General features: G+C 42.0%; 1 protein-coding gene across 5 annotated transcripts in view; it reads left to right on the top strand.

Moving 5' to 3' along the window:
* Positions 1–25,542, top strand: part of LOC141153860 (NACHT, LRR and PYD domains-containing protein 3-like) — a 128,517-nt gene that overhangs the window by 56,315 nt on the left and 46,660 nt on the right. The window contains exon 5 of one of the 5 annotated variants that reach the window (XM_073639121.1): positions 25,129–25,437. The exons of the other annotated variants lie outside the window; for them this stretch is intronic. Coding sequence (XP_073495222.1) covers positions 25,129–25,237 — 109 coding nt within the window. The 3' untranslated portion in view covers positions 25,238–25,437. Of the gene's footprint in view, positions 1–25,128; positions 25,438–25,542 lie in introns of those variants that run through there. 5 annotated transcript variants of the gene reach the window in all.

The raw sequence follows: 25,542 nt of genomic DNA, 5'->3' as shown, positions 1-25,542 counted from the left end.
CCGCACTCATTTCCTGTGCTTCCTCAGATGCTCTTGGAGCTGCCTCAGTAAGTTCCTGTACTTCTCCTGAATCGCCTGCTTCCACAAGGTCTGGTAATTCCGCTCCTCCGGAGTGTCGATCGGTCACTTCAGGGACCGGTGTTCAATCATCAGATCTGAATTGGACTTCACCTGTACTCCTTGGTACAAACTCTGGAGCTTTGGGGCTTAGTTCACTCTCCTGAGGATGGTACATCCCTCTCCTCACCGGTCTGAGAAATATAACAGTGTGCTCTTCTTCATCGGAATTTTCAATGTCACTATCCACCTCCGGAGCTTCAGTTAGTGGTGGTCCCTTAGTCGATCTCAGACGATGTCGGTCTACTTCTGGGAAGTCTTGTTGTGGTGAGAGATAATCACAGGGTAGTAGTAAATTCCGATGGACTATTCTGGTTTTCTTGTCTCCCATTTCCAATCGGATTTCATACACTGGACTGTCATCGGCTTTTCTCCTTACGACCACATTCACCTTGTCTTCGTAGTACGAACGAAGTTTTCCTGGACCACCTTTCTCACGTACGTTCTTAACTAGCACCCAGCTTCCCGGTGGCAATTCTGCTCCATAATATTTTTGATCATAGTACTCCTTACTCTTGCGCTGTCCTTGCGTAACCACATTGAACGCTATGTTGTATGCCTCTGCCATCCGTTCCATCCATTTCCGAACATACTCTGGATATGTTCTGTAAGTTTCTAACACTGGAGTATCGAACATGATGTCGATTGGCAGTCTTGGCGATCGTCCATACAATAGGAAGAGGGGTGAGTAACCCGTTGCATCGCTCTTTGCACAGTTATAGACATGTGTCACTTTAGACAGGGAACTCTTCCAGTCTGTCTTCTCGTCAGCTGTTAAAGTGCGCAACATCGACAATAAAGTCCGGTAAAAATGTCCCACTTGTCCATTACCCTCTGGGTGATAGGGCATTGTGTGGGATCTCTGAATTCTACAGTACTTTCCGAGCTTGGCAAAGAGCTGGTTCTCAAATTCTCTTCCTTGGTCATGGTGTAACCTTGTAGGGAACCCAAACCTCAAAGCAAAATCATTGAAGATATTCTCTGCCGCTGTTCGACCCTCTTTATTGGTGTTGGCATATGCTTGAGCAAATCTAATAAAATGGTCCATCACCACCAATATCTATTCGTAACCATCCTTGCACGTCTCGAGATGTAGAAAGTCTATTGAGACCATCTCAAATGGATGCATAGTTTGGATGTTGCCCATAGGTGCATGGGTTGATGTTTTGGGACGTTTATCTTTCAGACACCCACACTTCCTGGTTGCATACCTCTCAATATCTCTCTGCATGTACGGCCAGAAGAAACGTTCACGGATCAAGTTGGTTGTCCTTTCCCCTCCAAGGTGTCCCATGTTTTTATGGAATTCTTTGAAGACCAACCTACGGAATACTCTGGATAGTACCAACTGCTGGTTTTGTCCTCCTACAGGATACCATCTTCACTGAGGTAAAGCTTCGTCCATTCTTTAACTAAAACAGATACTGCTGGTGACTCATTATCTCTCTCCCATTTACTTGGAAGCTGATTTTGGTCCACATAAAATAGTATTCTACCAATTATCTGATCTTCCCGTTGTGCTCTACGAATTTTTCCTTTTGGTAGTTGTTGAATGAACAGAGGGTGATCTTGTTCTCTCACTTTTATGGTAGTTTCCATCTTCAACGGACACCACAAAGGTGTGTGTTCCTCTTGATAAGCTTGTTCTGCTTGGGTATTGCTCTCAATTGCTTCCAGACTGACTTCCTCCGAGCACTCTTGCATGAACTCCTCAGGCTCTAGTGGCATTGTCAACAATCCGTCAGCATCCGCATTGCATTTTCCTGGCCTGTACTTGATGTTGAAATTGAAGTCAGCTAGTTTAGCAACCCATCTCTGACCTGTTGCATTCAGTTTGGCTGTAGTGAGGACATAGGTCAAATGGTTGTTGTCAGTGTATACCTCAAACTCTTTGCTGTAGTAGAGATAATCTCTAAATCGTTCACAGATAGCCCATTTCAATGCCAGGAACTCCAATTTTCCGGAATGTAGATGGTAATTCTTCTCGGCATCTGTCAACGTCCTAGAACCGTAACCGATAACTCTCAATTTTCCATCTTGATGCTGATACAGGGCAGCTCAGCAACCTGAGAAGCGTCACAATGAAGAACAAATGATAAGTTGAAATCAGGATATCCCAAGATGGGTGCTTTTACCAGGTTGTCTACTAGTTCTTCCAATACCTCCTGGTGGTCTGCTCTCAAGGAAATGGGCTGTTCGGATGAAACAACGTTGTTCCTTTTAAGCCCTGTCCTACCTGCGTTCTTCTTTTTCTCCGTGGGTGTTGTAGACTCTGTCGTCGTCCCCCAAGAGGAGGTATAGTGGGGTGGAAATCCTGGAGAAGTTTCGAACTTAAGTACGATAGTAGGAGAGGAATCCTAAGATCCGCCTCAACTCCCCGACACTAGAGGGCCGCTTATCTTTTAAGACCAGTAACGATTTCTGCTGGGTCCATGGTATATCCTTCTCCGGACACAATTTTCCCTAGAAATCGGACTTGCCTTTTGAACAGTTCACACTTCTTTGGGCTCAACTTAACTCCGTGTGGTTGAGACCGCTGTAAGACAGTCGTCACGTGTTCAACATGCTCACGGAAGGTTTTGCTGTGTACCACATTGTCATCCAAGTGCGGCTGGCAGATTTTGTCCCTCAATCCTTCTAAACTGGTCTCCATGCTCCTCTGAAATTCTGCTGGAGCTGAACTGAGCCCAAATAGTATACGGATCAACTCATATAACCTCCACGGTGTGATGAATGCTGTAAAAGGTCTACTAGACTCTTCAACAAACCCTTGATGGTATGCTTTACCCTGATCGAGGACAGAGAACTAGGTACTTCCTGATAGGCTATCCAGCATATCTTGGATCTTTGGTATCGGGTGCCGATCAGGTACTGACTTTTGGTTTAGTTCCTGGTAATCACAGCAGAGTCTCAACGTACCGTCCTTCTTCCTAACACAGACCATGAGAGAGGAATAAGAAACTTCGACTTTTGGACCCAACCTCTGTTTTCAATTGCAACGACGGGATACAGCCTTTATCAGTGTCATCTTGGGAGAATACATGACACTCTTCTCTCAGCAGCTGTTTTGCTACCACTCTATCTTCAGCACACAAGTGTTCCAGGGGTACTGTGGGATCCCAAGACCCCGAGGTGGGTCGTGCAATTTCCTCCCCTGGGCAACTCCTGTTCATTGGTGGGGAGACCCCTGGGCTGGTCTCACACTGGCTGGATATACCATTTTAACGGTTTTGATGTGACCTAACACAGTCTTTGGATACAGTCTAATTTTGTGTTTGTAGTATTCATCATCGGTACTGTCACTCGAGCAAACCCACCAGTAGGAATCGTAAGCACAGTCTCACCTTAAGCTAGACCTTCCGGAAGTTCTGAGAAGTCTTTTGGCATGAACAGTCTTTTCTGGACTTTTCTTCTCGGTTCTACCCGGACTCCACACCTCACCCCCACCATTTGGTCTGCAGGGATGATGTTTAGGCGCCAGCCTACTTTGACTTCTTTTAGGTCCATTGTATTCTGTGCTTTCTTTACTCTACGACTCACATTTTCTGCCACGGCGTTGGGTATGGCAAGCGATGTGGCAATTGCATCCACCACCAGCGTCCCTGACTTGTGTTTCGTGATGACCTCACTGATTACATTATAACCCAGGATAGGATCCTCTGCCACATTCTGATCACTGGTCACGAGAAAAGGTACCAAAAACTCAATGGTGTTGCTGTTCTTCATGACCCTCAGTTGGAAAGTCACTTCCACGCAGCCTATGAAAGGGATTTCGGTCTGGTTGACAGCTTTGCTGTGGAGTTCCACTGGTCCTAAGAGTTCTTTTAGCGACCGAAGACAGGTTTGTGGCAGGTAGCACTTTTTCCATTCTTCATTTAAAAGGCTCGCTTGGGCTCCTGTATCCCACAGTACTTTTACCAGGAATCCATCTAGCTGGCACTGTATAAAGCACCTTTCACAGATTAGGCTGATGAGGCTATCTTTACTGACCGAGGAATCCTCCTCTGAGGAGTACATCATTTGACCTCCGCACTAGGCATTAAGTAACTGATGCCCCTGTCTCTCTTGCAGCTGTTGTAGATGGGAACACACTCGGGGATAGTACTGACGCAGCCATTTTACCTCATGCACCATTTTGTGGTCTGGTGAGGTTTGGATTTGCTTCTGGGGCCTCCTCCGTGTTGTGGTTACCAGTCGCCCTGCACTGGCAACCTCCTGTCTTTTAACCAAAACGACCGCGAACATTGGCACTCTTTGGCATAATGTCCTTCCTCACCACATCTTAGACAGTGGACACATACTGTACTCTGATTTGATGAATGGCACGCTTCACAAGCCAGGTATCTTCTGTTTTGGAACTCACTCCTGGGTCTAAGGGATACAGGTTCTGGCCTGGAACTAATCAACTTTTTCACCTCAATCAATTTGGCTCACAGTTCTCCTATTACTTCCTCCCAGTCAGCGCTGGCGGTCTTCTCTTTTGTTGGTGATTTAAAGTTCGCTCTCGGAGGTGGCACTGGAGCGTCTCCATGATGATCTTCGGACTGGCCAGCTGATTCATTTTGGTGATTTTAGGAGCAGAGCCTTTCTTTAATTTCTGTTCTCTCTCTGACTCCAAACTAGCTGCCTCATTCATTTTTTTAATTAGCACTTCGTCCAGAATGCCAGGATCTTCTAGATACTGTTTCATCTGCAACTTGATGTCTTTGCTGATTATCCCCGTTCCCAATGATCTCAAGAACTTCTTCTGGACTAGTCCAGCATCAAACTTCTCCGCTTCTACATCTCTGGATGCAAACAACAGTCTATCCTTCAGTTAAATTGCTCTGAACAAGAAACTTTGGGGTGATTCATTATTTTCCTGTGAGATGTTAATGAGTCGGTGGAACAATTCTGAAGTACTCTCTTCTTTATAGTGCCCTTTTAAAATCATCTTCAGGTGTGGCAAGGTCAATTGACTCTTCATTTCTAGCATACTACGGAGGTTCAGTCCTGGGCTGATAGCTTTCATCACCCCCTCAATGATCATATGTGGCTGGTAGCCTTTCTGTAATCCTGCATCAATCTGGTGCAACAAGTTCATATAAGACAGTTTCTCTTTCTGTTCACAGTCTCCTTTCTGTCCCAGGATCTTGAATTATTTCCTTATGGTGATTTGTGGTATTAGAGAGGACTGTCTTTCTGATTTATCTAACCCCAGCAGGTTAAAGGTTCTGTCTGAGTCTGTCACCCGTTCAGAGGTTTTGGTCATTTCCTGCAGGGCTGTTGTTAGGGCTTTGAGTTCTTTCAATTCCTGTAGTTCTGTCTGCGGACGGAGATTCCCGCTTTTGATAATTGGTGCCGCCCCTCCATCCTCCAACTTCAACTCAGTTAAAAACTGTGTTAGCTCCCGGAGGAACGTCCCCATGACATCTTCAGCTTCTTTCTCCCCCAGCTCATCCATTTTTGCATTAATGGCAGCTAACAGTTGCATGCGGTTGTGTGCTTTAAAATATGTTCTTCTGACATCTTTATATGTTCTGCTACTGTTCTCAATTCTTCACAGGTTAACTGAAGAAGCAGCTCACTAATTTTGTCTATTTGTGTTTCCACATCCATTGCTGCTAGTGAGTTTTCTTTAGGGCTGGTCCCCTTTAACTGGTGTAGCAGACTTGAATTGAAGTAATGTGCTGCTGTGTGTTTCCAGACACTTTTCCTCTTCTCCCTCTACACACTCAGGACTCCCCTTACGAGCCACCAATGTTACACCCACACCGCTAGGTTCAGATAGGGCGAGATGGGTTTCATGAATTCTTTGGAATTCTGGGGGAAACCACTACTCAGGGCGACCATATGCTACAGCTTCTCTCAGGCACACGATAGATTCAATTGCTTACCAGACACATCTGACAAGAGTCTTCATAAACAGTTGTACAGTGGAATTTAATCAAGTATGGCCAGTACCATTTAACTCTTTGAAGCAAGAGGCTTCACCACAGTACAGTCTATTAAAGCAGGCACAGTAACGTCAGTCTCTTCAGTACCATAATTCAGCACAGATTAGATCTCTTTGCAGCACACTTCCATACATACACAACCACAGGTTTTTCTTTCACAAGGACACAATAGTGCGCAGCATTCTTTATCCTGCATGGAGATGGAGGGGGGGAGGGTTTGATGAGGGAGCTGATCCCTGTGACACGATTCCTTCCAGTCCTTATCTTTCTACCCGATAATACTCTGCACTGTTTTTTCAGGGAGTCTATCTGACCTGTGTTTAGCTTCCCTCCTGAACTGAATTCTGTTCACTTGCCTTCTGTGAGATACAGATCACACACCACATTTCTCTTCGACTCCAGCCAGACTAATAAACAAGTTCCCCACTATCCACCTGGTGCTCTGCTAAACACTCCCTGTCTCCTGTGACTGTGTTAACCCCTCTACTTGCTGGATGCTTCTCAAGCACAACACTTCCTGTCTCTTGTGACTGTGTTAACTCTTATAGTTGCTGGATGCTTTTGAAGCAACAGCACTACATCTGCATGTCACAGAAATGCTCATCTGCTATGAACGCTGGCCACTGGGCAACGCTCATAGCAGATTGGCAATGACAAGAACAGGGGTTTCCTGCAGACCCCAGGTTGTTATGCCCACCCATCGGCACCCCACGATCATGTGACGGGCGCTGATGGGTGGAGATAGTGAAGTGCTTCTGGAGATGGCAGCTGCACGATTGACAGCTGCATTTAACATTGTAACAGCCACGGGTGAATCGCGATTGTACCCATGGCTGTTAGGGGCACATGACAGCTGATCAGATCAGCTGTCATGTACATGAAAAGATGCAGGCTCAGCTCTGGACCCTGCATCAAAGAGGGGGAGGCGACCTATTATGTACCTATACGTCATAGGTCATAAAGGGGTTAATTGGTATTTATGCTTACACTGGTACATGTGCAGTCCATAGTTCACATGGAGAGCACAAAATTATACTCATATGAGCTGTTCCTCAGTTTCATATGTCAGACATACACAGTTTGAGTAAGGACTGCAATGTTCAGACTGGTTGCGGATCCCCTGACCCAAACTCAACAGCCTTATAAACATATATGAAGCTGTTGAATTTGGGTCAGGAGACCTGCTGCCGGTCCGTACATCACAGTCTCTATTCAAACCATGAAAGTCAGTGTGAAATAAGCCTAAGGCCCCCTTCACACATTCACTTTAAAAAATGTACGTGTGATATGGACCGTTTTTGCAATCCATGTGGTTTTCTGTGGGCAGTCCGTGTGTAAGTGTGTACCATCTGCGTGTCATCTGTGCGCCATCCATGTGATATCCATGTGCCGTCTGTGTGACATGTACTGGAATAAAATGCAGATTAGAAATTACAAATTTTTAGGTTTTAAAGATGTGTAAAGCTATACATAGAAATATATGGGGTCAATAGATGATAGATAGATAGATAGATAGATAGATAGATAGATAGATACATACATACAGTGGGTACGGAAAGTATTCAGACCCCTTTAAATTTTTCACTCTTTGTTTCATTGCAGCCATTTAGTAAATTCTAAAAAGTTCATTTTTTTTCTCATTAAAGTACACTCTGCACCCCATTTTGACTGAAAAAAAACCAGAAATGTAGATTTTTTTGCAAATTTATTAAAAAAGAAAACCTGAAATATCACACGGTCATAAGTATTCAGACCCTTTGCTCACACTCATATTTAAGTCACATGCTGTCCATTTCCTTGTGATCCTCCTTGAGATGGTTCTACTCCTTCATTGGAGTCCAGCTGTGTTTAATTAAACTGATAGGACTTGATTTGGAAAGGTACACACCTGTCTATATAAGACCTCACAGCTCACAGTGCTTGTCAGACCAAATGAGAATCATGAGCTCAAAGGAACTGCCCAAGGTGCTCAGAGACAGAATTGTGGCAAGGCACAGATCTGGTCAAGGTTACAAAAGAATTTCTGCATTACTCAAGGTTCCTAAGAACATAGTGGCCTCCATAATCCGTAAATGGAAGAAGTTTGGGACCAGCAGAAGTGTTCCTAGACCTGGCTGTCAAGCCAAACTGAGCAATCGTGGGAAAAGAGCCTTGATGAGAGAGGTAAAGAAGAACCCCAAGATCACTGTGGCTGAGCTGCAGAGATGCAGTAGGGAGATGGGAGAAAGCTCCACAAAGTCAACTATCACTGCAGCCCTCCACCAGTCGGGCCTTTATGGCAGAGTGGCCAGACGGAAGCCTCTCCTCAGTGCAAGACATATGAAAGCCCGCATAGAGTTTGCTCAAAAACACATGAAGGACTCCCAGACTATAAGAAATAAGATTCTCTGGTCTGATGAGACGAAGATAGAACTTTTTGGTGATAATTCTAAGCGGTATGAGTGGAGAAAACCAGGCACTGCTCATCACCTGCCCAATACAATCCCAACAGTGAAACATGGTGTTGGCAGCATCATGCTATGGTTTTTTTTTTTCAGCTGCAGGGACAGGATGACTGGTTGCAATTGAAGGAAACATGAACGCGGCCAAGTACAGAGATATCCTGGATGAAAACCTCTTTCAGAGTGCTCTGGACCTCAGACTAAAGCCCCCGTCTCACATAGCGAGATCGCTAGCGAGATCGCTGCTGTGTCACGGTTTTGGTGATGCAACAGCGACCTCACCAGCGATGTCGCTATGTGTGACACTTTGCAGCGATCAGGCCCCTGCTGTGAGGTCGCTGATCGCTGCAGAATGTCCGGGACCATTTTTGGGTCGTTGCCCTCCCGCTGGTCAGCACACATCGCTGTGTGTGACCAGCGGGAGCAGCGATCAGGCTGGTAACCATGATAAACATCGGGTTACTAGGGGCACACGCGCACCTAGTAACCCGCTGTTTATCATGGTTACGAGCCTGCTAAAGTGAGCGGTAACCTCCCGCTCACCGTAGCAGGCTCGTAACCATGATAAACAGCGGGTTACAAGGTGCGTGTGTGCCCCTAGTAACCCGATGTTTACCATGGTTACCAGCCTGCTCCTGCTTCAGCAGGCTGGTAACCAGGAGCAGGACATCGTGGAAAGATTCTTTCCACGATGTCGCTGCTTCCCTGATCGTTGGTGAGCCTGCCTGTTTGACAGCTCACTAGCGACCACATAGCGACGCAGCAACGATCCCTGACAGGTCGTATCGTTGTCGGGATCGCTGCAGCGTCGCTAAGTGTGACGGGGCCTTTAGCCGAAGGCTCACCTTCAAACAAGACAATGACCCTAATCACACAGCTAAAATAACAAAGGAGTGGCTTCAGAACAACTCTGTGACCATTCTTGACTTGCTCAGCCAGAGCCCTGACCTAAACCCAATTGAGCATCTCTGGAGAGACCTGAAAATGGCTGTCGACCAACATGTACCATTCAACCTGATGGAACTGGAGAGGATCTGCAAGGAAGAATGGCATAGTATCCCCAAATCCAGGTGTGAAAAACTTGTTGCATCATTCCCAAGAAGACTCATGGCTGTAATAGCTCAAAAGGGTGCTTCTACTCAATACTGAGCAAAGGGTCTGAATACTTATGACCATGTGATATTTCAGTTTTTCTTTTTTAATAAATTTGCAAAAATTTCTACATTTCTTTTTTTTTTTCAGTCAAGATGGGGTGCAGAGTGTACTTTAAAGAGAAAAAAAATGCTTTTTAGAATTTACCAAATGGCTGCAATGAAACAAAGAGTGAAAAATTTAAAGGGGTCTGAATACTTTCCGTACCCACTGTAGATAGATATCCATGAGATACAGTATATAATTAGTACATTGTGGGTGTTGGTTACTCTAAATGTATTAACCAAATAAATGAATGAAAAAAAATTATGTGGGGGCCCCCCATGATTGGTAACCAGCCTTGCAGCGCTGGGGTCCTGGGTTCAAATCCCACCCAGGACAACATCTGCAAGGAGTTTGTATGTTCTCCCCATGTTTGTGTGGGTTTCCTCTGGGTTCTCTGGTTTCCTCCCACACTCCAAAGACTTACTGATAGGGAATTTAGATTGTGAGCCCCAATGGAGACAGTGCCCATAATGTATGTAAAGTGCTGCAAAATATGTTGGTGCTATATAAAAATAAAGATTATTATTAAGGTAAAGCAGACCGCTGTGAGCTGATATTATCAGCCTGGGAAAGTCCATGGTTATTGGGTCCTCCCCAGCCTAAAAATACCAGCAAGCAGCCGCCCCAATTCTGAGATGCTCCAATTCTGGCACTTTGCCTTCACTCTTCCCGATTACCCTGGTGCATGGGCAAGCGGAGTAATGGGGCTTGGGGTTGATGTCAGCTGTGAATTGTCCACAAAAATAGCTGGTATCAAGCCCTGGGGTTAGTAATGGAGAGGTGTTTATCCGACACATCCATTACTAACCCAGTAATAAAAAACACACACATTAATAAGTTAATACATGTACAGTAAGATACACTCAAGGCACTAATTATATATCTCATGGATATCTATCTATCTACCTCAAATCTAACTATATTTGCACATCTTTAACCCTAAACATCTGTAATTTCTATTCTGATTTCTATTCCTGTATGTGTCACACCTTATATCATTTGTGTGCACGTGTACGGTATGTATTGTCATCTGTGCTGTTGGAAAAAATGGACATGTATATAAGAGTCACATGGACACACGGTTCATGTGAAAACACGAACATTTGTGCAGCCCTATAGATTATAATGGCTATGCGAGTGTGTACGTGTCTCCGCTACATGTGAAAACGGACTCCACACGTGCCAGAAACACAGACAGGGGCCTAGGACTGTAAAAATCCCATATTGCCTAGGATATTGTTTGCATCCTTGTAACATCCTATTATGAGTTTCGGTCAGGTTTATTTCATGGATTTATGATGTATATTCTTGTCACGAGCAGGAAGACGTTGCTCCATCATGAAGAACATATTAATCATGATGACTGTGCAGACACCGCTAGTGTGCCAGTGTGATCAAAGCAGTGCCCTGGCAGTATTACCCAGCAGATATCATTTGAACGCCCCGATTTAACTCTTTGAATGCTGTTATCAACACTGATTGTGTCTTTCAAAGAGACAAACTGAGGATGGTATTCATGCCCCATACCTTGTACGGGCCTCAATTAATGGACCCCAGGGCTGTCTGACCTATATTCACTGTTGATAGTAAAAAAAAAAAGTAATGTAATAAAAAATATGAACCCCCCCACAAACACATTTTATTTCAATAACTATACTTTAGTAACTACAAGTGTCTACACATGAAATAACAAACATATAGTTAGTATCGTCAAACATATTTGATATTGAGGGTTCACAAGTCTGCAAGCACATAGAATGACTGCAGACTTCCATGATAAACCTGGACAACCTCTTTAAGGAAGAGGTTTTCCAGTACTAGGATACTATTGAGCTCGGGATAGATCATCAATAACAGATTGGTGGCCAGACCCACTGCACCCCCACTGATCAGTCGTTACCAGCTCCTATGGTCAGATGTAAACAGTGTACACTGCAGAACACCACAGCACCATCACACAGTTTAGTGGACACTTCAGGGTACTGCAGATCAGCTCCTATATCGTTTGAGCTGGTAACAGCTGGGATGCTCTTGGCTGGACCCCCACTGATCTAATATTAGTAGCCTATCTTATTGTGGGCTGGCAATTGGGCTACTATAATTATTATCAGAACTGCAGTTAAACATGTTATTTTAATGCAGTGTTTCAATGCAGTTTTATAGATATTCTAGAAGTGGATCATAAAAAGTAGGATATTTCCCATTTCCCATTCTTTTTCTAACCCCCCCCCCCCTTCCGGTCTTCAAAAACTGCATAGAATTTTTTTTTTCGAAATGTTATAGAGTACAGAGCGAAAGTTTGGACACACCTTCTCATTTAAAGATTTTTCTGTATTTTCATGACTATGAAAATTGTACATTCACACTGAAGGCATCAAAACTATGAATTAACACATGTGGAATTATATACTTAACAAAAAAAGTGTGAAACAACTGGAAATATGTCTTATATTCTAGGTTCTTCAAAGTAGCCACCTTTTGCTTTGATGACTGCTTTGCACACTCTTGGCATTCTCTTGATGAGCTTCAAGAGGTAGTCACCGGAAATGGTCTTCCAACAATCTTGAAGGAGTTCCCAGAGATGCTTAGCACTTGTTGGCCCTTTTGCCTTCACTCTGCGGTCCAGCTCACCCCAAACCATCTCGATTGGGTTCAGGTGGTGACTGTGGAGGCCAGGTCATCTGGCGTAGCACCCCATCACTCTACTTCTTGGTCAAATAGCCCTTACACAGCCTGGAGGTGTGTTTGGGGTCATAGTTCTGTTGAAAAATAAATGATGGTCCAACTAAACGCAAACCGGATGGAATAGCATGCCGCTGCAAGATGCTGTGGTAGCCATGCTGGTTCAGTATGCCTTCAATTTTGAATAAATCCCCAACAGTGTCACCAGCAAAGCACCCCCACACCATCACACCTCCTCCTCCATGCTTCACGGTGGGAACCAGGCATGTAGAGTCCATCCATTCACCTTTTCTGCTTCGCACAAAGACACGGTGGTTGGAACCAAAGATCTCAAATTTGGACTCATCAGACCAAAGCACAGATTTCCACTGGTCTAATGTCCATTCCTTGTGTTCTTTAGCCCAAACAAGTCTCTTCTGCTTCTGCCTGTCCTTAGCAGTGGTTTCCTAGCAGCCATTTTACCATGAAGGCCTGCTGCACAAAGTCTCCTCTTAACAGTTGTTGTAGAGATGTGTCTGCTGCTAGAACTCTGCGTGGCATTGACCTGGTCTCTAATCTGAGCTGCTGTTAACCTGCGATTTCTGAGGCTGGTGACTCGGATAAACTTATCCTCAGAAGCAGAGGTGACTCTTGGTCTTCCTTTCCTTGGGCGGTCCTCATGTGAGCCAGTTTCTTTGTAGCGCTTGATGGTTTTTGCAACTGCACTTGGGGACACTTTCAAAGTTTTCCCAATTTTTCGGACTGACTGACCTTCATTTCTTAAAGTAATGATGGCCACTCGTTTTTCTTTACTTAGCTGCTGTTTTCTTGCCATAATACAAATTCTAACAGTCTATTCAGTAGTACTATCAGCTGTGTATCCACCAGACTTCTGCACAACACAACTGATGGTCCCAACCCCATTTATAAGGCAAGAAATCCCACTTATTAGACCTGACAGGGCACACCTGTGAAGTGAAAACCATTTCCGGTGACTACCTCTTGAAGCTCATCAAGAGAATGCCAAGAGTGTGCAAAGCAGTCATCAAAGCAAAAGGTGGCTACTTTGAATAACCTAGAATATAAGACATATTTACAGTTGTTTCACACTTTTTTGTTAAGTATATAATTCCACATGTGTTAATTCATAGTTTTGATGCCTTCAGTGTGAATGTACAATTTTCATAGTCATGAAAATACAGAAAAATCTTTAAATGAGAAGGTGTGTCCAAACTTTTGGTCTGTACTGTATGTGAAAGCTAAGAAACTTAATTTTCTGGCATGAAATTAGGAATAGACCTCTGGTGCACACAAAAATGCATTTGTAATATACACGTATAATGGATTTACATAATAATATACGATAACTGCCTGCTCATGAGAAATTATCATATTTTCCTTTTTATTCTAAAACATTAATATTTCCTATAGTAAGATGCATTATGTTTATTCACCACTTGGTGGCGCCTGTTCTCTATACATAATTTACGTTTTATTGCCCAGTAAACTCGGCAGTCGAAATCTAGTCATTAGGTGCAGATATTTGGTAACCTATGCATGGGAAAGTGTTCCCATTGTCCTGATAGTGATATCTATGTATGTCTACTGAAATGCTGGGTCACTACGTACATGATTTGGAGTTATTTGCTACAGTATATAAAATCTTTGTATTCTGTTTATAATATTTTGACTTTCGCTTGTGGGATTAGTTGGGGTTAGACTCTTATTAGAGAATTGTTTTTGCAAACCCTTGTCATATAACATACCATTATTAGATGGGAATGCTATGCCTCGAATCAGTGAACTGCGTTTGCATAGAATGGAGCAGCTTCATAAATGGTAAAGTCATGTCCCATCGTATGCCATGCTTTGTATTGGGAATAGCCTGACGAGGCTCATCCACTGCCAGTGACTGATGCTTACCTTGGTGCTTCGTTATCTATGGCTGCTTTCCTGAGATGCATTACATTGCCGGTGCTGTCACTGTTATTCTGCCTCCAGTTATAGGCACCCAGCCAGCCCATATCCGCTTCCAGTTTATGAATTCTAACAACTATTCCAGATACAGGCAAATAGCAATGTAATGGATGAAAATAACTTTGCATCAGATCACAGTCATAGTCTATGTCACAAATAGCAATCTCATATTATCATATTATAACCATGAATATAATGGAATCAATACATATATATACCGATCAACCATAACATTAAATGCAGAGGAAAATAACATTGATTTATTGATGATGCCACCTCAAAAGTATTTAAACATACAGGGGCGGTGATTGCCTTGCTATGGCTGGTGGGTTCACATGAATCGGCCAATTTGTGTGCCAAAAACCTTCATTATTAGAAGTATATTTTATATTGCAGTTATGCAGTTTAACTTCCATGTTTTCAATGTTTGCATAAATCTTGGTGCAATAGAAACAACAGTTACAACAGGTAAGGGAATCTATCAGTAAGATGAACCCTCCTAAGCCGTGTACAGTCATGGCCAAAAGTGTTGGCACTCTTGAAATTGTTCCAGAAAATGAAGTATTTCTCCCAGAAAATTAGTGCAATTATAAACGTTTTGTTATACACATGTTTATTTCCTTTTTGTGCATTGGAACAACACAAAAAAACTGATAAAAAAGGGCAAATTGGACATAATTTCACACAAAACCCGAAAAATGGGCCAGATAAAATTGTTGGCACCATCAACTTAATATTTGGTTGCACGCCCTTTTGGAATAAATAACTGCCATCAGTTGCTTCCTATAACCATCAACAAGCTTCTTACACCCTCAACTGGAATTTTGGACCACTCTTCTTACAAACTGCCCCAGGTTTCTCATATGTAAAGGCACCTTCTCCCAACAGCAATTTTAAGATCTCTCTGCAGGTGTTCAATGAGATTTAGATCCGGACTCATTGCTGGCCACTTCAGAACTCTCCAGTGCTTTGTTTCCATCCACTTCTGGGTGCTTCTTGAAGTATATTTAGCGTCATTGTCCTGCTTGAAGACCCATGACCTAGGACGCAAACTCAGCTGTCTGACACTGGGCACTACATTGCGACCCAAAATCCTTTGGTAATCTTCAGATTTCATGATGCCTTGCACACAGTCAAAGCACCCAGTGCCAGAGGCAGCAAAACAACACCAAAACATCTTTGAACCTCCACCATATTTGACTGTAGGTACTGTGTTCCTTTTTCATTCCATTTTTAGTAAACAGTAGAATGATATACTTTAACAAAAAGCTCTATCTTGGTCTCCTATGTCCACAAGATGTTTTCCCAGAACGATTTTGGCTTACTCACATACCTTTTGGCAAACTGTAGTTTCCCTTTTTTATGTCACTGTGTCAGCAGAGACCTTCCTGCATCTCCTGCCATAGCGATTCATTTAATTCAAATGTCGACGGAAACTTCGCTCTGACACTGATGCACCCTGAGCCTGCAGAAAAGATTGAATTTTTTTCAAGTTTGATTGGGGCTGTTTATCCACCACCTGGACTATCCTCATCAAATTTGCCCTGCTGTCCACATCCAAGGAGATTGACTACAGTGCCATGGGTTTATTATATTGTGCACCGTGGACATAGGAACATTAAGATCTCTGGAGATGGACTTGTAACCTTGAGATTGTTGATATTGTTCAACAATTTTCGTTCTCAAGTCCTCAGACAGTTCTATTCTTCTCTTTCTTTTCTTCGCTTAGTATGGCACACACAGACACACAATGCAAAGATTGAGTCAATTCTCCCATTTTTATCTGGTTTCAGGTGTGATTTTCATATTGACTACACCTGATACTTGCCACAGGTGAATTTGAACGAGCATCACATGCTTGAAACAAAGTTGTTTGCCCACTATTTTGGAAAGATGCCAACAATTTTGTACAGCTCATTTTTTTTTTGTGAAATTATATCAAATTTGCCTTTTTTTCCTTTGTTTTTTTGTGTTGTTCCAATACCCACAAGGGAAATAAACCTGTGTATAACAAAACGTTTGAAGAAGCAATAGTTTCTTGGGAGAAATATTTCATTTTCTAATACATAAATACATACATATATACAGTGTGTTTATATATATATATATACAGTACAGACCAAAAGTTTGGACACACCTTCTCATTTAAAGATTTTTCTGTATTTTCATGACTATGAAAATTGTACATTCACACTGAAGGCATCAAAACTATGTATTAACACATATGGAATTATATACTTAACAAAAAAGTGTTAAACAACTGAAAATATGTCTTATATTCTAGGTTCTTCAAAGTAGACACATTTTGCTTTGATGACAGCTTTGCACACTCTTGGCATTCTCTTGATGAGCTTCAAGAGGTAGTCACCGGAAATGGTCTTCCAACAATCTTGAAGGAGTTCCCAGAGATTCTTAGCACTTATTGGCCCTTTTGCCTTCACTCTGCGGTCTAGCTCACCCCAAACCATCTCGATTGGGTTCAGGTCTGGTGACTGTGGAGGCCAGGTCATCTGGCGTAGCACCCCATCACTCTCCTTCTTGGTCAAATAGCCCTTACACAACCTGGAGGTGTGATTGGGGTCATTGTCCTGTTGAAAAATAAATTATGGTCCAACTAAACGCAAACCGGATGGAATAGCATGCCGCTGCAAGATGCTGTGGTAGCCATGCTGGTTCAGTATGCCTTCAATTTTGAATAAATCCCAAACAGCGTCACAAGCAAAGCACCCACACACCATCACACCTCCTCCTACATGCTTCACGGTGGGAACCAGGCATGCAGAGTCCATCCGTTCACCTTTTCTGCTTCGCACAAAGACACGGTGGTTGGAACCAAAGATCTCAAATTTGGACTCATCAGACCAAAGCACAGATTTCCACTGGTCTAATGTCCATTCCTTGTGTTCTTTAGCCCAAACAAGTCTCTTCTGCTTGTTGCCTGTCCTTAGCAGTGGTTTCCTAGCAGCTATTTTACCATTAAGGCCTGCTGCACAAAGTCTCCTCTTAATAGTTGTTGTAGAGATGTGTCTGCTGCTAGAACTCTGTGTGGCATTGACCTGGTCTCTAATCTGAGCTGCTGTTAACCTGCGATTTCTGAGGCTGGTGACTCGGATAAACTTATCCTCAGAAGCAGAGGTGACTCTTGGTCTTCCTTTCCTGGGGCGGTCCTCATATGAGCCAGTTTCTTTGTAGCGCTTGATGGTTTTTGCAACTGCACTTGGGGACACTTTCAAAGTTTGCCCAATTTTTCGGACAGACTGACCTTCATTTCTTAAAGTAATGATGGCCACTCGTTTTTCTTTACTTAGCTGCTTTTTTCTTGCCACAATACAAATTCTAACAGTCAATTCAGTAGGACTATCAGCTGTGTATCCACCAGACTTCTGCACAACACAACTGATGGTCCCAGCCCCATTTATAAGGCAAGAAATCCCACTTATTAAACCTGACAGGGCACACCTGTGAAGTGAAAACCATTTCTGGTGACTACCTCTTGAAGCTCATCAAGAGAATGCCAAGAGTGTGCAAAGCAGTCATCAAAGCAAAAGGTGGCTACTTTGAATAACCTAGAATATGAGACATATTTTCAGTTGTTTCACACTTTTTTGTTAAGTATATAATTCCACATGTGTTAATTCATAGTTTTGATGCCTTCAGTGTGAATGTACAATATTCATAGTCATGAAAATACACAAAAATCTTTAAATGAGAAGGTGTGTCCAAACTTTTGGTCTGTACTGTATATATATATATATATATATATATATATATATATATATATATATATATATACACTGTGTGCAGAATTATTAGGCAAGTTGTATTTTAGAGGATTATTTTTATTATTGATCAACAACTATGTTCTCAATCAACTGAAAAGTCTCATAAATATCCAAGCTTAATATTTTTGAAAGTTGAAGTGTTTTTTTTTTAGATTTGGCTATCTTAGGAGGATATCTGTTTGTGCAGGTAACTATTACTGTGCAGAATTATTAGGCAACTTAATAAAAACCAAATATAATCCCATCTCACTTGTTTATTTTCACCAGGTAAACCAATATCAGTGCACAAAATTTAGAAATAAACATTTCTGACATGCAAAAACAAAATACAAAAAAATTAGTGATCAATATAGCCACCTTTCTTTATGATGACACTCAACAGACTTCCATCCATAGATTCTGTCAGTTGCTTGATCTGTTTTCGATCAACATTGCATGCAGCAGCCACCACAGCCTCCCAGACACTGTTCCGAGAGGTGTACTGTTTTCCCTCCCTGTAGATCTCACATTTTATGATGGACCACAGGTTCTCTATGGGGTTCAGATCAGGTGAACAAGGGGGCCATGTCATTATTTTTTCTTCTTTTAGACCTTTACTGGCCAGCCACGCTGTGAAGTAGTTGGATGCATGTGATGGAGCATTGTCCTACATGAAAATCATGTTTTTTTTAACGATACTGACTTCTTCCTTACCACTGCTTGAAGAAGTTGTCTTCCAGAAACTGGCAGTAGGTCTGGGAGTTGAGCTTCACTCCATCCTCAACCCTAAAAGGTCCCACAAGTTCATCTTTGATGATACCAGCCCATACCAGTACCCCACCTCCACCTTGCTGGCGTCTGAGTCGAAGTGGAGCTCTCTGCCCTAAATTGATCCAGGCTCTGGCCCATCCATCTGGCCCATCAAGAGTCACTCTCATTTCATCAGTCCATAAAACCTTTGAAAAATCAGTCTTAAGATATTTCTTGACCCATTCTTGACGTTTTATCTTATGTTTCTTGTTCAAAGGTGGTTGTTTTTCAGCCTTCCTTACCTGGGCCATGTCCCTGAGTATCACACACCTTGTGCTTTTTGATACTCCAGTAACGTTGCAGCTCTAAAATATGGCAAAACTGGTGGCGAATGGCATCTTGGCAGCTTCACGCTTGATTTTCCTCAATTCATGGACAGTTATTTTGCGCCTTTTTTGGCCAACACGCTTCTTGCGACCCTGTTTGCTATTTGCCATGAAATGCTTGATTGTTCGGTGATCACGCTTCAAAAGTTTGGAAATTTCAAGACTGCTGCATCCCTCTGCAAGACATCTCACAATTTTGGACTTTTCAGAGCCCGTCAAATCTCTCTTCTGACCCATTTTGCCAAAGGAAAGGAAGTTGCCTAATAATTAAGCACACCTTATATAGGGTGTTGATGTCATTAGTCAACACCCCTCCTCATTACAGAGATGCACATCACCAGATTTACTTAATTGGTAGTTGGCTCTCAAGCCTATGCAGCTTGGAGTAGGACAACATGTATAAAAAGTATCAAAGTGATCAAAATACGCATTTGTCTAATAATTCTGCACGTGGTGTATATATACACTACCATTCAAAAGTTTGGGGTCATTTCGAAATTTCATTATTTTTGAAAGAAAAGCACATTTTTTTTCAATGAAGCTAACATCAAATGAATCAGAAATACACTCTATACATTAATGTGGTAAATGACTATTCTAGCTGCAAATGTCTTGTTTCTATTGCAATATCAACATAGGTGTATAGAGGCCCATTTCCAACAACCACCACTCCAGTGTTTTAATGGTACATTGTGTTTGCTAACTGTGTAAGAAGGCTAATGAATGTTTAGAAAACCATGGAAAACCCTTGCACAAGTGTGTTAGCCCAGCTGAAAATGGTTTGGCTGATTTGAGAAGCTATAAAATTGACCTTCCTTAGAGCCAGTTGAGAATCTGGAGCATTACATTTGTTTGTTCTATGAAACTCTCAAAATGGCCAGAAAAAAAGGAACTTTCATGTGAAACTCGACAGTCTATTCTAATTCTTAGAAATGAAGGCTATTCCATGCGAGAAGTTGCCAAGAAATTGAAGATTTCCTACAACGGTGTGTACTACTCCCTTCAGTGGAGAGCACAAACAGGCTCTAACCAGAGTAGAAAGAGAAGTGGGAGGCCCCGCTGCACAACTGAGCAACAAGACAAGTACATTAGAGTCTCTAGTTTGAGAAATCAATGCCTCACAGCTCCTCAACTGGCAGCTTCATTAAAAAGTACACGCAGAAAGCTAGTGTCAACGTCTACAGTGAAGAGGTGACTCCGGGATGCTGGCCTTCAGGGTAAAGTGGCAAAGAAAAAGCCATATCTGAAACTGGCTAATAAAAGGAAAAGATTAATATGGGCAAAAGAACACAGACATTGGACAGAGGAAGATTGGAAAAAAGTTTTATGGACAGACGAATCAAAGTTTGAGGTGTTTGGATTACACAGAAGAACATTTGTGAGACGCAGAACAACTGAAAAGATGCTGGAAGAGTGCCTGACACCATCAGTCAAGCATGGTGGAGGTAATGTGATGGTCTGGGTTTGCTTTGGTACCGGTAAAGTGGGAGATTTGTACAAGGTAAATGGGATTTTGAATAAGGAAGGCTATCACTCCATTTTGCAACGCCATGCCATACCCTGTGGGCAGTGCTTGATTGGAGCCAATTTCATCCAACAACAGGACAATGACCCAAAGCACACCTCCAAATTATGCATGAACTATTTAGGGAAGAAGCAGGAAGCTGGTATTCTATCTGTAATGGAGTGGCCAGCGCAGTCACCAGATCTAAACCCCATTGAGCTGTTGTGGGAGCAGCTTGACCGTATGGCATGCAAAAAGTGCCCATCAAGCCAATCCAACTTGTGGGAGGGGCTTCAGGAAGTATAGGGTGAAATTTCTCAAGATTACCTTGGCAAATTAACAGCTAGAATTCCTAAGGTCTGCAATGCTGTATTTGCTGCAAAGGGAGCATTCTTTGGCGAAAGCAAAGTTTGAAGGAGAAAATTATTCTTTCTAATAAAAATCATTATTTCTAACCTTATCAATGTCTGGACTATATTTTATCATCATTTTGCAACTCATTTGCTAAATAAAAATATGAGTTTTTATGGAAAACACAAAATTGTCTTGGTGACCCCAAACTTTTGAACGGTAGTGTATATATATATATATATATATATATATATATATATATATATATATACAGTACAGACCAAAAGTTTGGACACACCTTCTCCTTTAAAGATTTTTCTGTATTTTCTTGACTATGAAAATTGTACATTCACACTGAAGGCATCAAAACTATGAATTAACACATGTGAAATTATATACTTAACAAAAAAGTGTGAAACAACTGAAAATATGTCTTATATTCTAGATTCTTCAAAGTAGCCACCTTTTGCTTTGATGACTGCTTTGCATACTCTTGGCATTCTCTTGATGAGCTTCAAGAGGTAGTCACCGGAAATGGTCTTCCAACAATCTTGAAGGAGTTCCCAGAGATGTTTAGCACTTGTTGGCCCTTTTGCCTTCACTCTGCGGTCCAGCTCACCCCAAACCATCTCGATTGGGTTCAGGTCTGGTGACTTTGGAGGCCAGGCCATCTGGCGTAGCACTCCATCACTCTCCTTCTTGGTCAAATAGCCCTTACACAGCCTGGAGGTGTGCTTGGGGTCATTGTCCTGTTGAAAAATAAATGATGGTCCAACTAAACGCAAACCGGATGGAATAGCATGCCGCTGCAAGATGCTGTGGTAGCCATGCTGGTTCAGTATGCCTTCAATTTTGAATAAATCCCCAACAGTGTCACCAGCAAAGCACCCACACACCATCACACCTCCTCCTCCATTATTCACGGTGGGAACCAGGCATGTAGAGTCCATCCGTTCACCTTTTCTGCGTCACACAAAGACACGGTGGTTGGAACCAAACATCTCAAATTTGGACTCATCAGACCAAAGCACAGATTTCCACTGGTCTAATGTCCATTCCTTGTGTTCTTTATCCCAAACAAGTCTCTTCTGCTTGTTGCCTGTCCTTAGCAGTGGTTTCCTAGCAGCTATTTTACCATGAAGGCCTGCTGCACAAAGTCTCCTCTTAACATTTGTTGAAGAGATGTGTCTGCTGCTAGAACTCTATGTGGCATTGATCTGGTCTCTAATCTGAGCTGCTGTTAACCTGCGATTTCCGAGGCTGGTGACTCGGATAAACTTATCCTCAGAAACAGAGGTGACTCTTGGTCTTACTTTCCTGGGGCGGTCCTCATGTGAGCCAGTTTCTTTGTAACGCTTGATGGTTTTTGCAACTGAACTTGGGGACACTTTCAAAGTTTTCCCAATTTTTCGCACTGACTGACCTTCATTTCTTAAAGTAATGATGGCCACTTGTTTTTCTTTATGTACCTGCTTTTTTCTTGCCATAATACAAATTCTAACAGTCTATTCAGTAGGACTATCAGCTGTGTATCCACCAGACTTCTGCACAACACAACTGATGGTCCCAACCCCATTTATAAGGCAAGAAATCCCACTTAATAAACCTGACAGGGCACACCTGTGAAGTGAAAACCATTTCCGGTGACTACCTCTTGAAGCTCATCAAGAGAATGCCAGGAGTGAGCAAAGCAGTCATCAAAGCAAAAGGTGGCAACTTTGAAGAACCTAGAATATAAGACATATTTTCGGTTGTTTCACACTTTTTTGTTAAGTATATAATTCCACATGTGTTAATTCATAGTTTTGATGCCTTCAGTGTGAATGTACAATTTTCATAGTCATGAAAATACAGAAAAATCTTTAAATGAGAAGGTGTGTCCAAACTTTTGGTCTGTACTATATATATATATATATATATATATATATATATACATGTATATATATATATATATATATATATATATATATATAGTATGTTTATATGTATATACAATCATCATGGCCAAAAGTGTTGGCACCCTTGAAATTGCTCCAGAAAATGAATTATTTCTCCCAGAAAATTACTGCAGTGGAGACAACTATGACGATGTACATCAAAAAAGTGCTTTGCTCACAAAGAACATTCCAATAAGCAATCAGAAGCCTCTTTAAGGGAGTAAAAGAAGCGCAGTGGTGAAAAATAAAAGGCAAGTGATGGTCATGGGGGATTCTCCACTGAGAGGAACAGTAGCTGCTATCTGCCAACCGGACATCACCTCATAAGAAGTTTGCTGTCTTCCAGGTGCCCAAATCAAAGACGTGTCTGATAGGGTATCAAGACTCTTCAGTCCTACAGACGACTACCCACATCGACTAATACATATAGGAAAAAATGACACGGTAAAAAAGAATCTGAAAACTATATGCAGAGACCTTGAAGACCGAGGCCGGAAAATGAAGTAACTGGGAGCGCAGGTTGTCTTCTCTTCCATCCTCCCAGAGAATGGACATGGAACAAGGAGATTGAACAGGATTCTACAGGTGAACACCTGGTTACGTCGATGGTGTCGTCAGCAATGTTTCGAGTTTCTTGACCATGGAGGGGATTACTTGTATGATGGTCTCCTTGCTAAACATGGGAAATATATGGTCAGGAAAAAAAATTGCAGCTGATTAATTCTTTTGAGAACCCTGCTATTAGAAGTGGAAAGAACAAAGAAAACAAATTCTGAATGAAAATAGAGGAGCAAGAGAAATTGACTTCAAAAGTAAACTGTGTCTATACAAATGCACAGAGCATGGGAGCATTGGAAACAAACAAGTAGAATTTGAGCTGCTAATACAGGAAGAGAGATATGATATCATAGGTATCACTGAAACTTGGAGGAAATATACACATTATTGTAATACAAACCTTGAAGACTACAACTTATTTATAAAAAAAGGCTTAACAAGGGTGGGAGGGAGTGTTGCATTGTATGTTGGGAAAGTGTATATTTCCATAGAGATCCAAGCTTCAGATAATGGTAGCTCTGTAGAAAAGGTTTGGGTAAGAATACAAGGAAATAAGAACAGAAAGGACACTATTGTAGGTGTTTACTATAGGCCACCTGGACAGATTGAAGATATGGATAAACTATTTTTACATCAGATGTTTTGTTCTCAAAAAAGTACAACATAGTGATCATGGGATATTTTAACTATCCAGATAATTGTTGAGAATCTCTCTCAGTCAAAAGTAAGGGGTCCAGAAAATTCTTATCTTATCTTGCTGATAACTTTATTTTTCAAAAGATAGAATAGAGAACAAAAGGATCTGCCATCTTAGACCTAATTCTTACCAAAAAGGAGTAAATGGTTGAGGAAGGAAAGGTGGCTGGGAAGTTAGGAGGCAGCGTGAGGTAACACTTAGCTAATTTAAATGAATTTAAATCTCCTGGCCCAGATGAATTACATCTTAGAGTACTAAAAGAGATAGCAGAGGAAATTGCAGAACCATTAGCCAGAATCTTTGAAAATTCTGGGAGAACAGGAGAAGTCCCAGAAGATTGGAGAAGGGCAAATCTTGTCCCTATCTTCAAAAAAGGAAAGAAGATGGAGCCAGGATATTACAGGTCAGTGAGCCTTATTTCTATAGCAGGAAAAATCTTTGAACAAATTATTAAACAGCATGTATCTAAGTACTTGGATAAGAATACAGTAATTAACCAGAGCCAACATGGGTTTGTAGCAAACAAGTCATCCCAGGCTAATCTAATTTCCTTCTATGATGGAATCACTGACTTTGTGGATCAGGGAAATGCGATAGATATACTGTATCTCGACTTCAGCAGCAAAGCATTTGATAAAGTATCTCATATTATTCTTATTGAAAAAATGACCAAGTATGGAATTGACAAGGCTATGGTTAGGTGGATTCTTAACTGGCTCAGTGATCATACTCAATGAGTGGTAATAAATGGTTGCACATCCAATTGTAAGAGTGTTTCAAGTGGGGTACCACGAGATAGAAGAATCTATATATGGTTGAAAAATGGGCAGCGACTAATAGAATGATATTTAACAGGGAGAAACGCAACATTTTACTTCTGGGCAAGAAAAATGAAAATGACATCTACAGAATGGGAGGAATTGATCTAAGCAAAGCACGTGAGAAAAAGACTTGGGCATACTAATAGATCACAGACTGCAGATGAGTCAACAGTGTGATGCAGCAGCAAAAAAAGACAAACACAGTTCTGAGATGTCTTAAGAGAAGCATAAAGTCTAGATCACGCGAGGTAATTATCCCCCTCTACTCCTCCTTGGTCATATCTCATCTGGAATACTGTGTCCAGTTCTGGGCACCACATTTTAAAAAAGATATAAAAAAACTGGAGCAAGTTCAGAGAAGAGCTACCAGAATGGCGAGCGGACTGAAAAGCATGTCCTACTTGATTAACTGTTCACAATAACAGTAATTTTGACCAGCAGTGACCAA

This window comes from Phyllobates terribilis, unplaced genomic scaffold, assembly GCF_046119375.1.
Source record: "Phyllobates terribilis strain yellow unplaced genomic scaffold, ASM4611937v1 Scaffold_1__5_contigs__length_1240528914, whole genome shotgun sequence".
Classification (NCBI taxonomy): Eukaryota; Metazoa; Chordata; class Amphibia; order Anura; family Dendrobatidae; genus Phyllobates; species Phyllobates terribilis.
The sequence above is the reverse complement of the archived record's forward strand: the minus strand, read 5'-3'. Positions and strand labels throughout refer to the sequence as shown.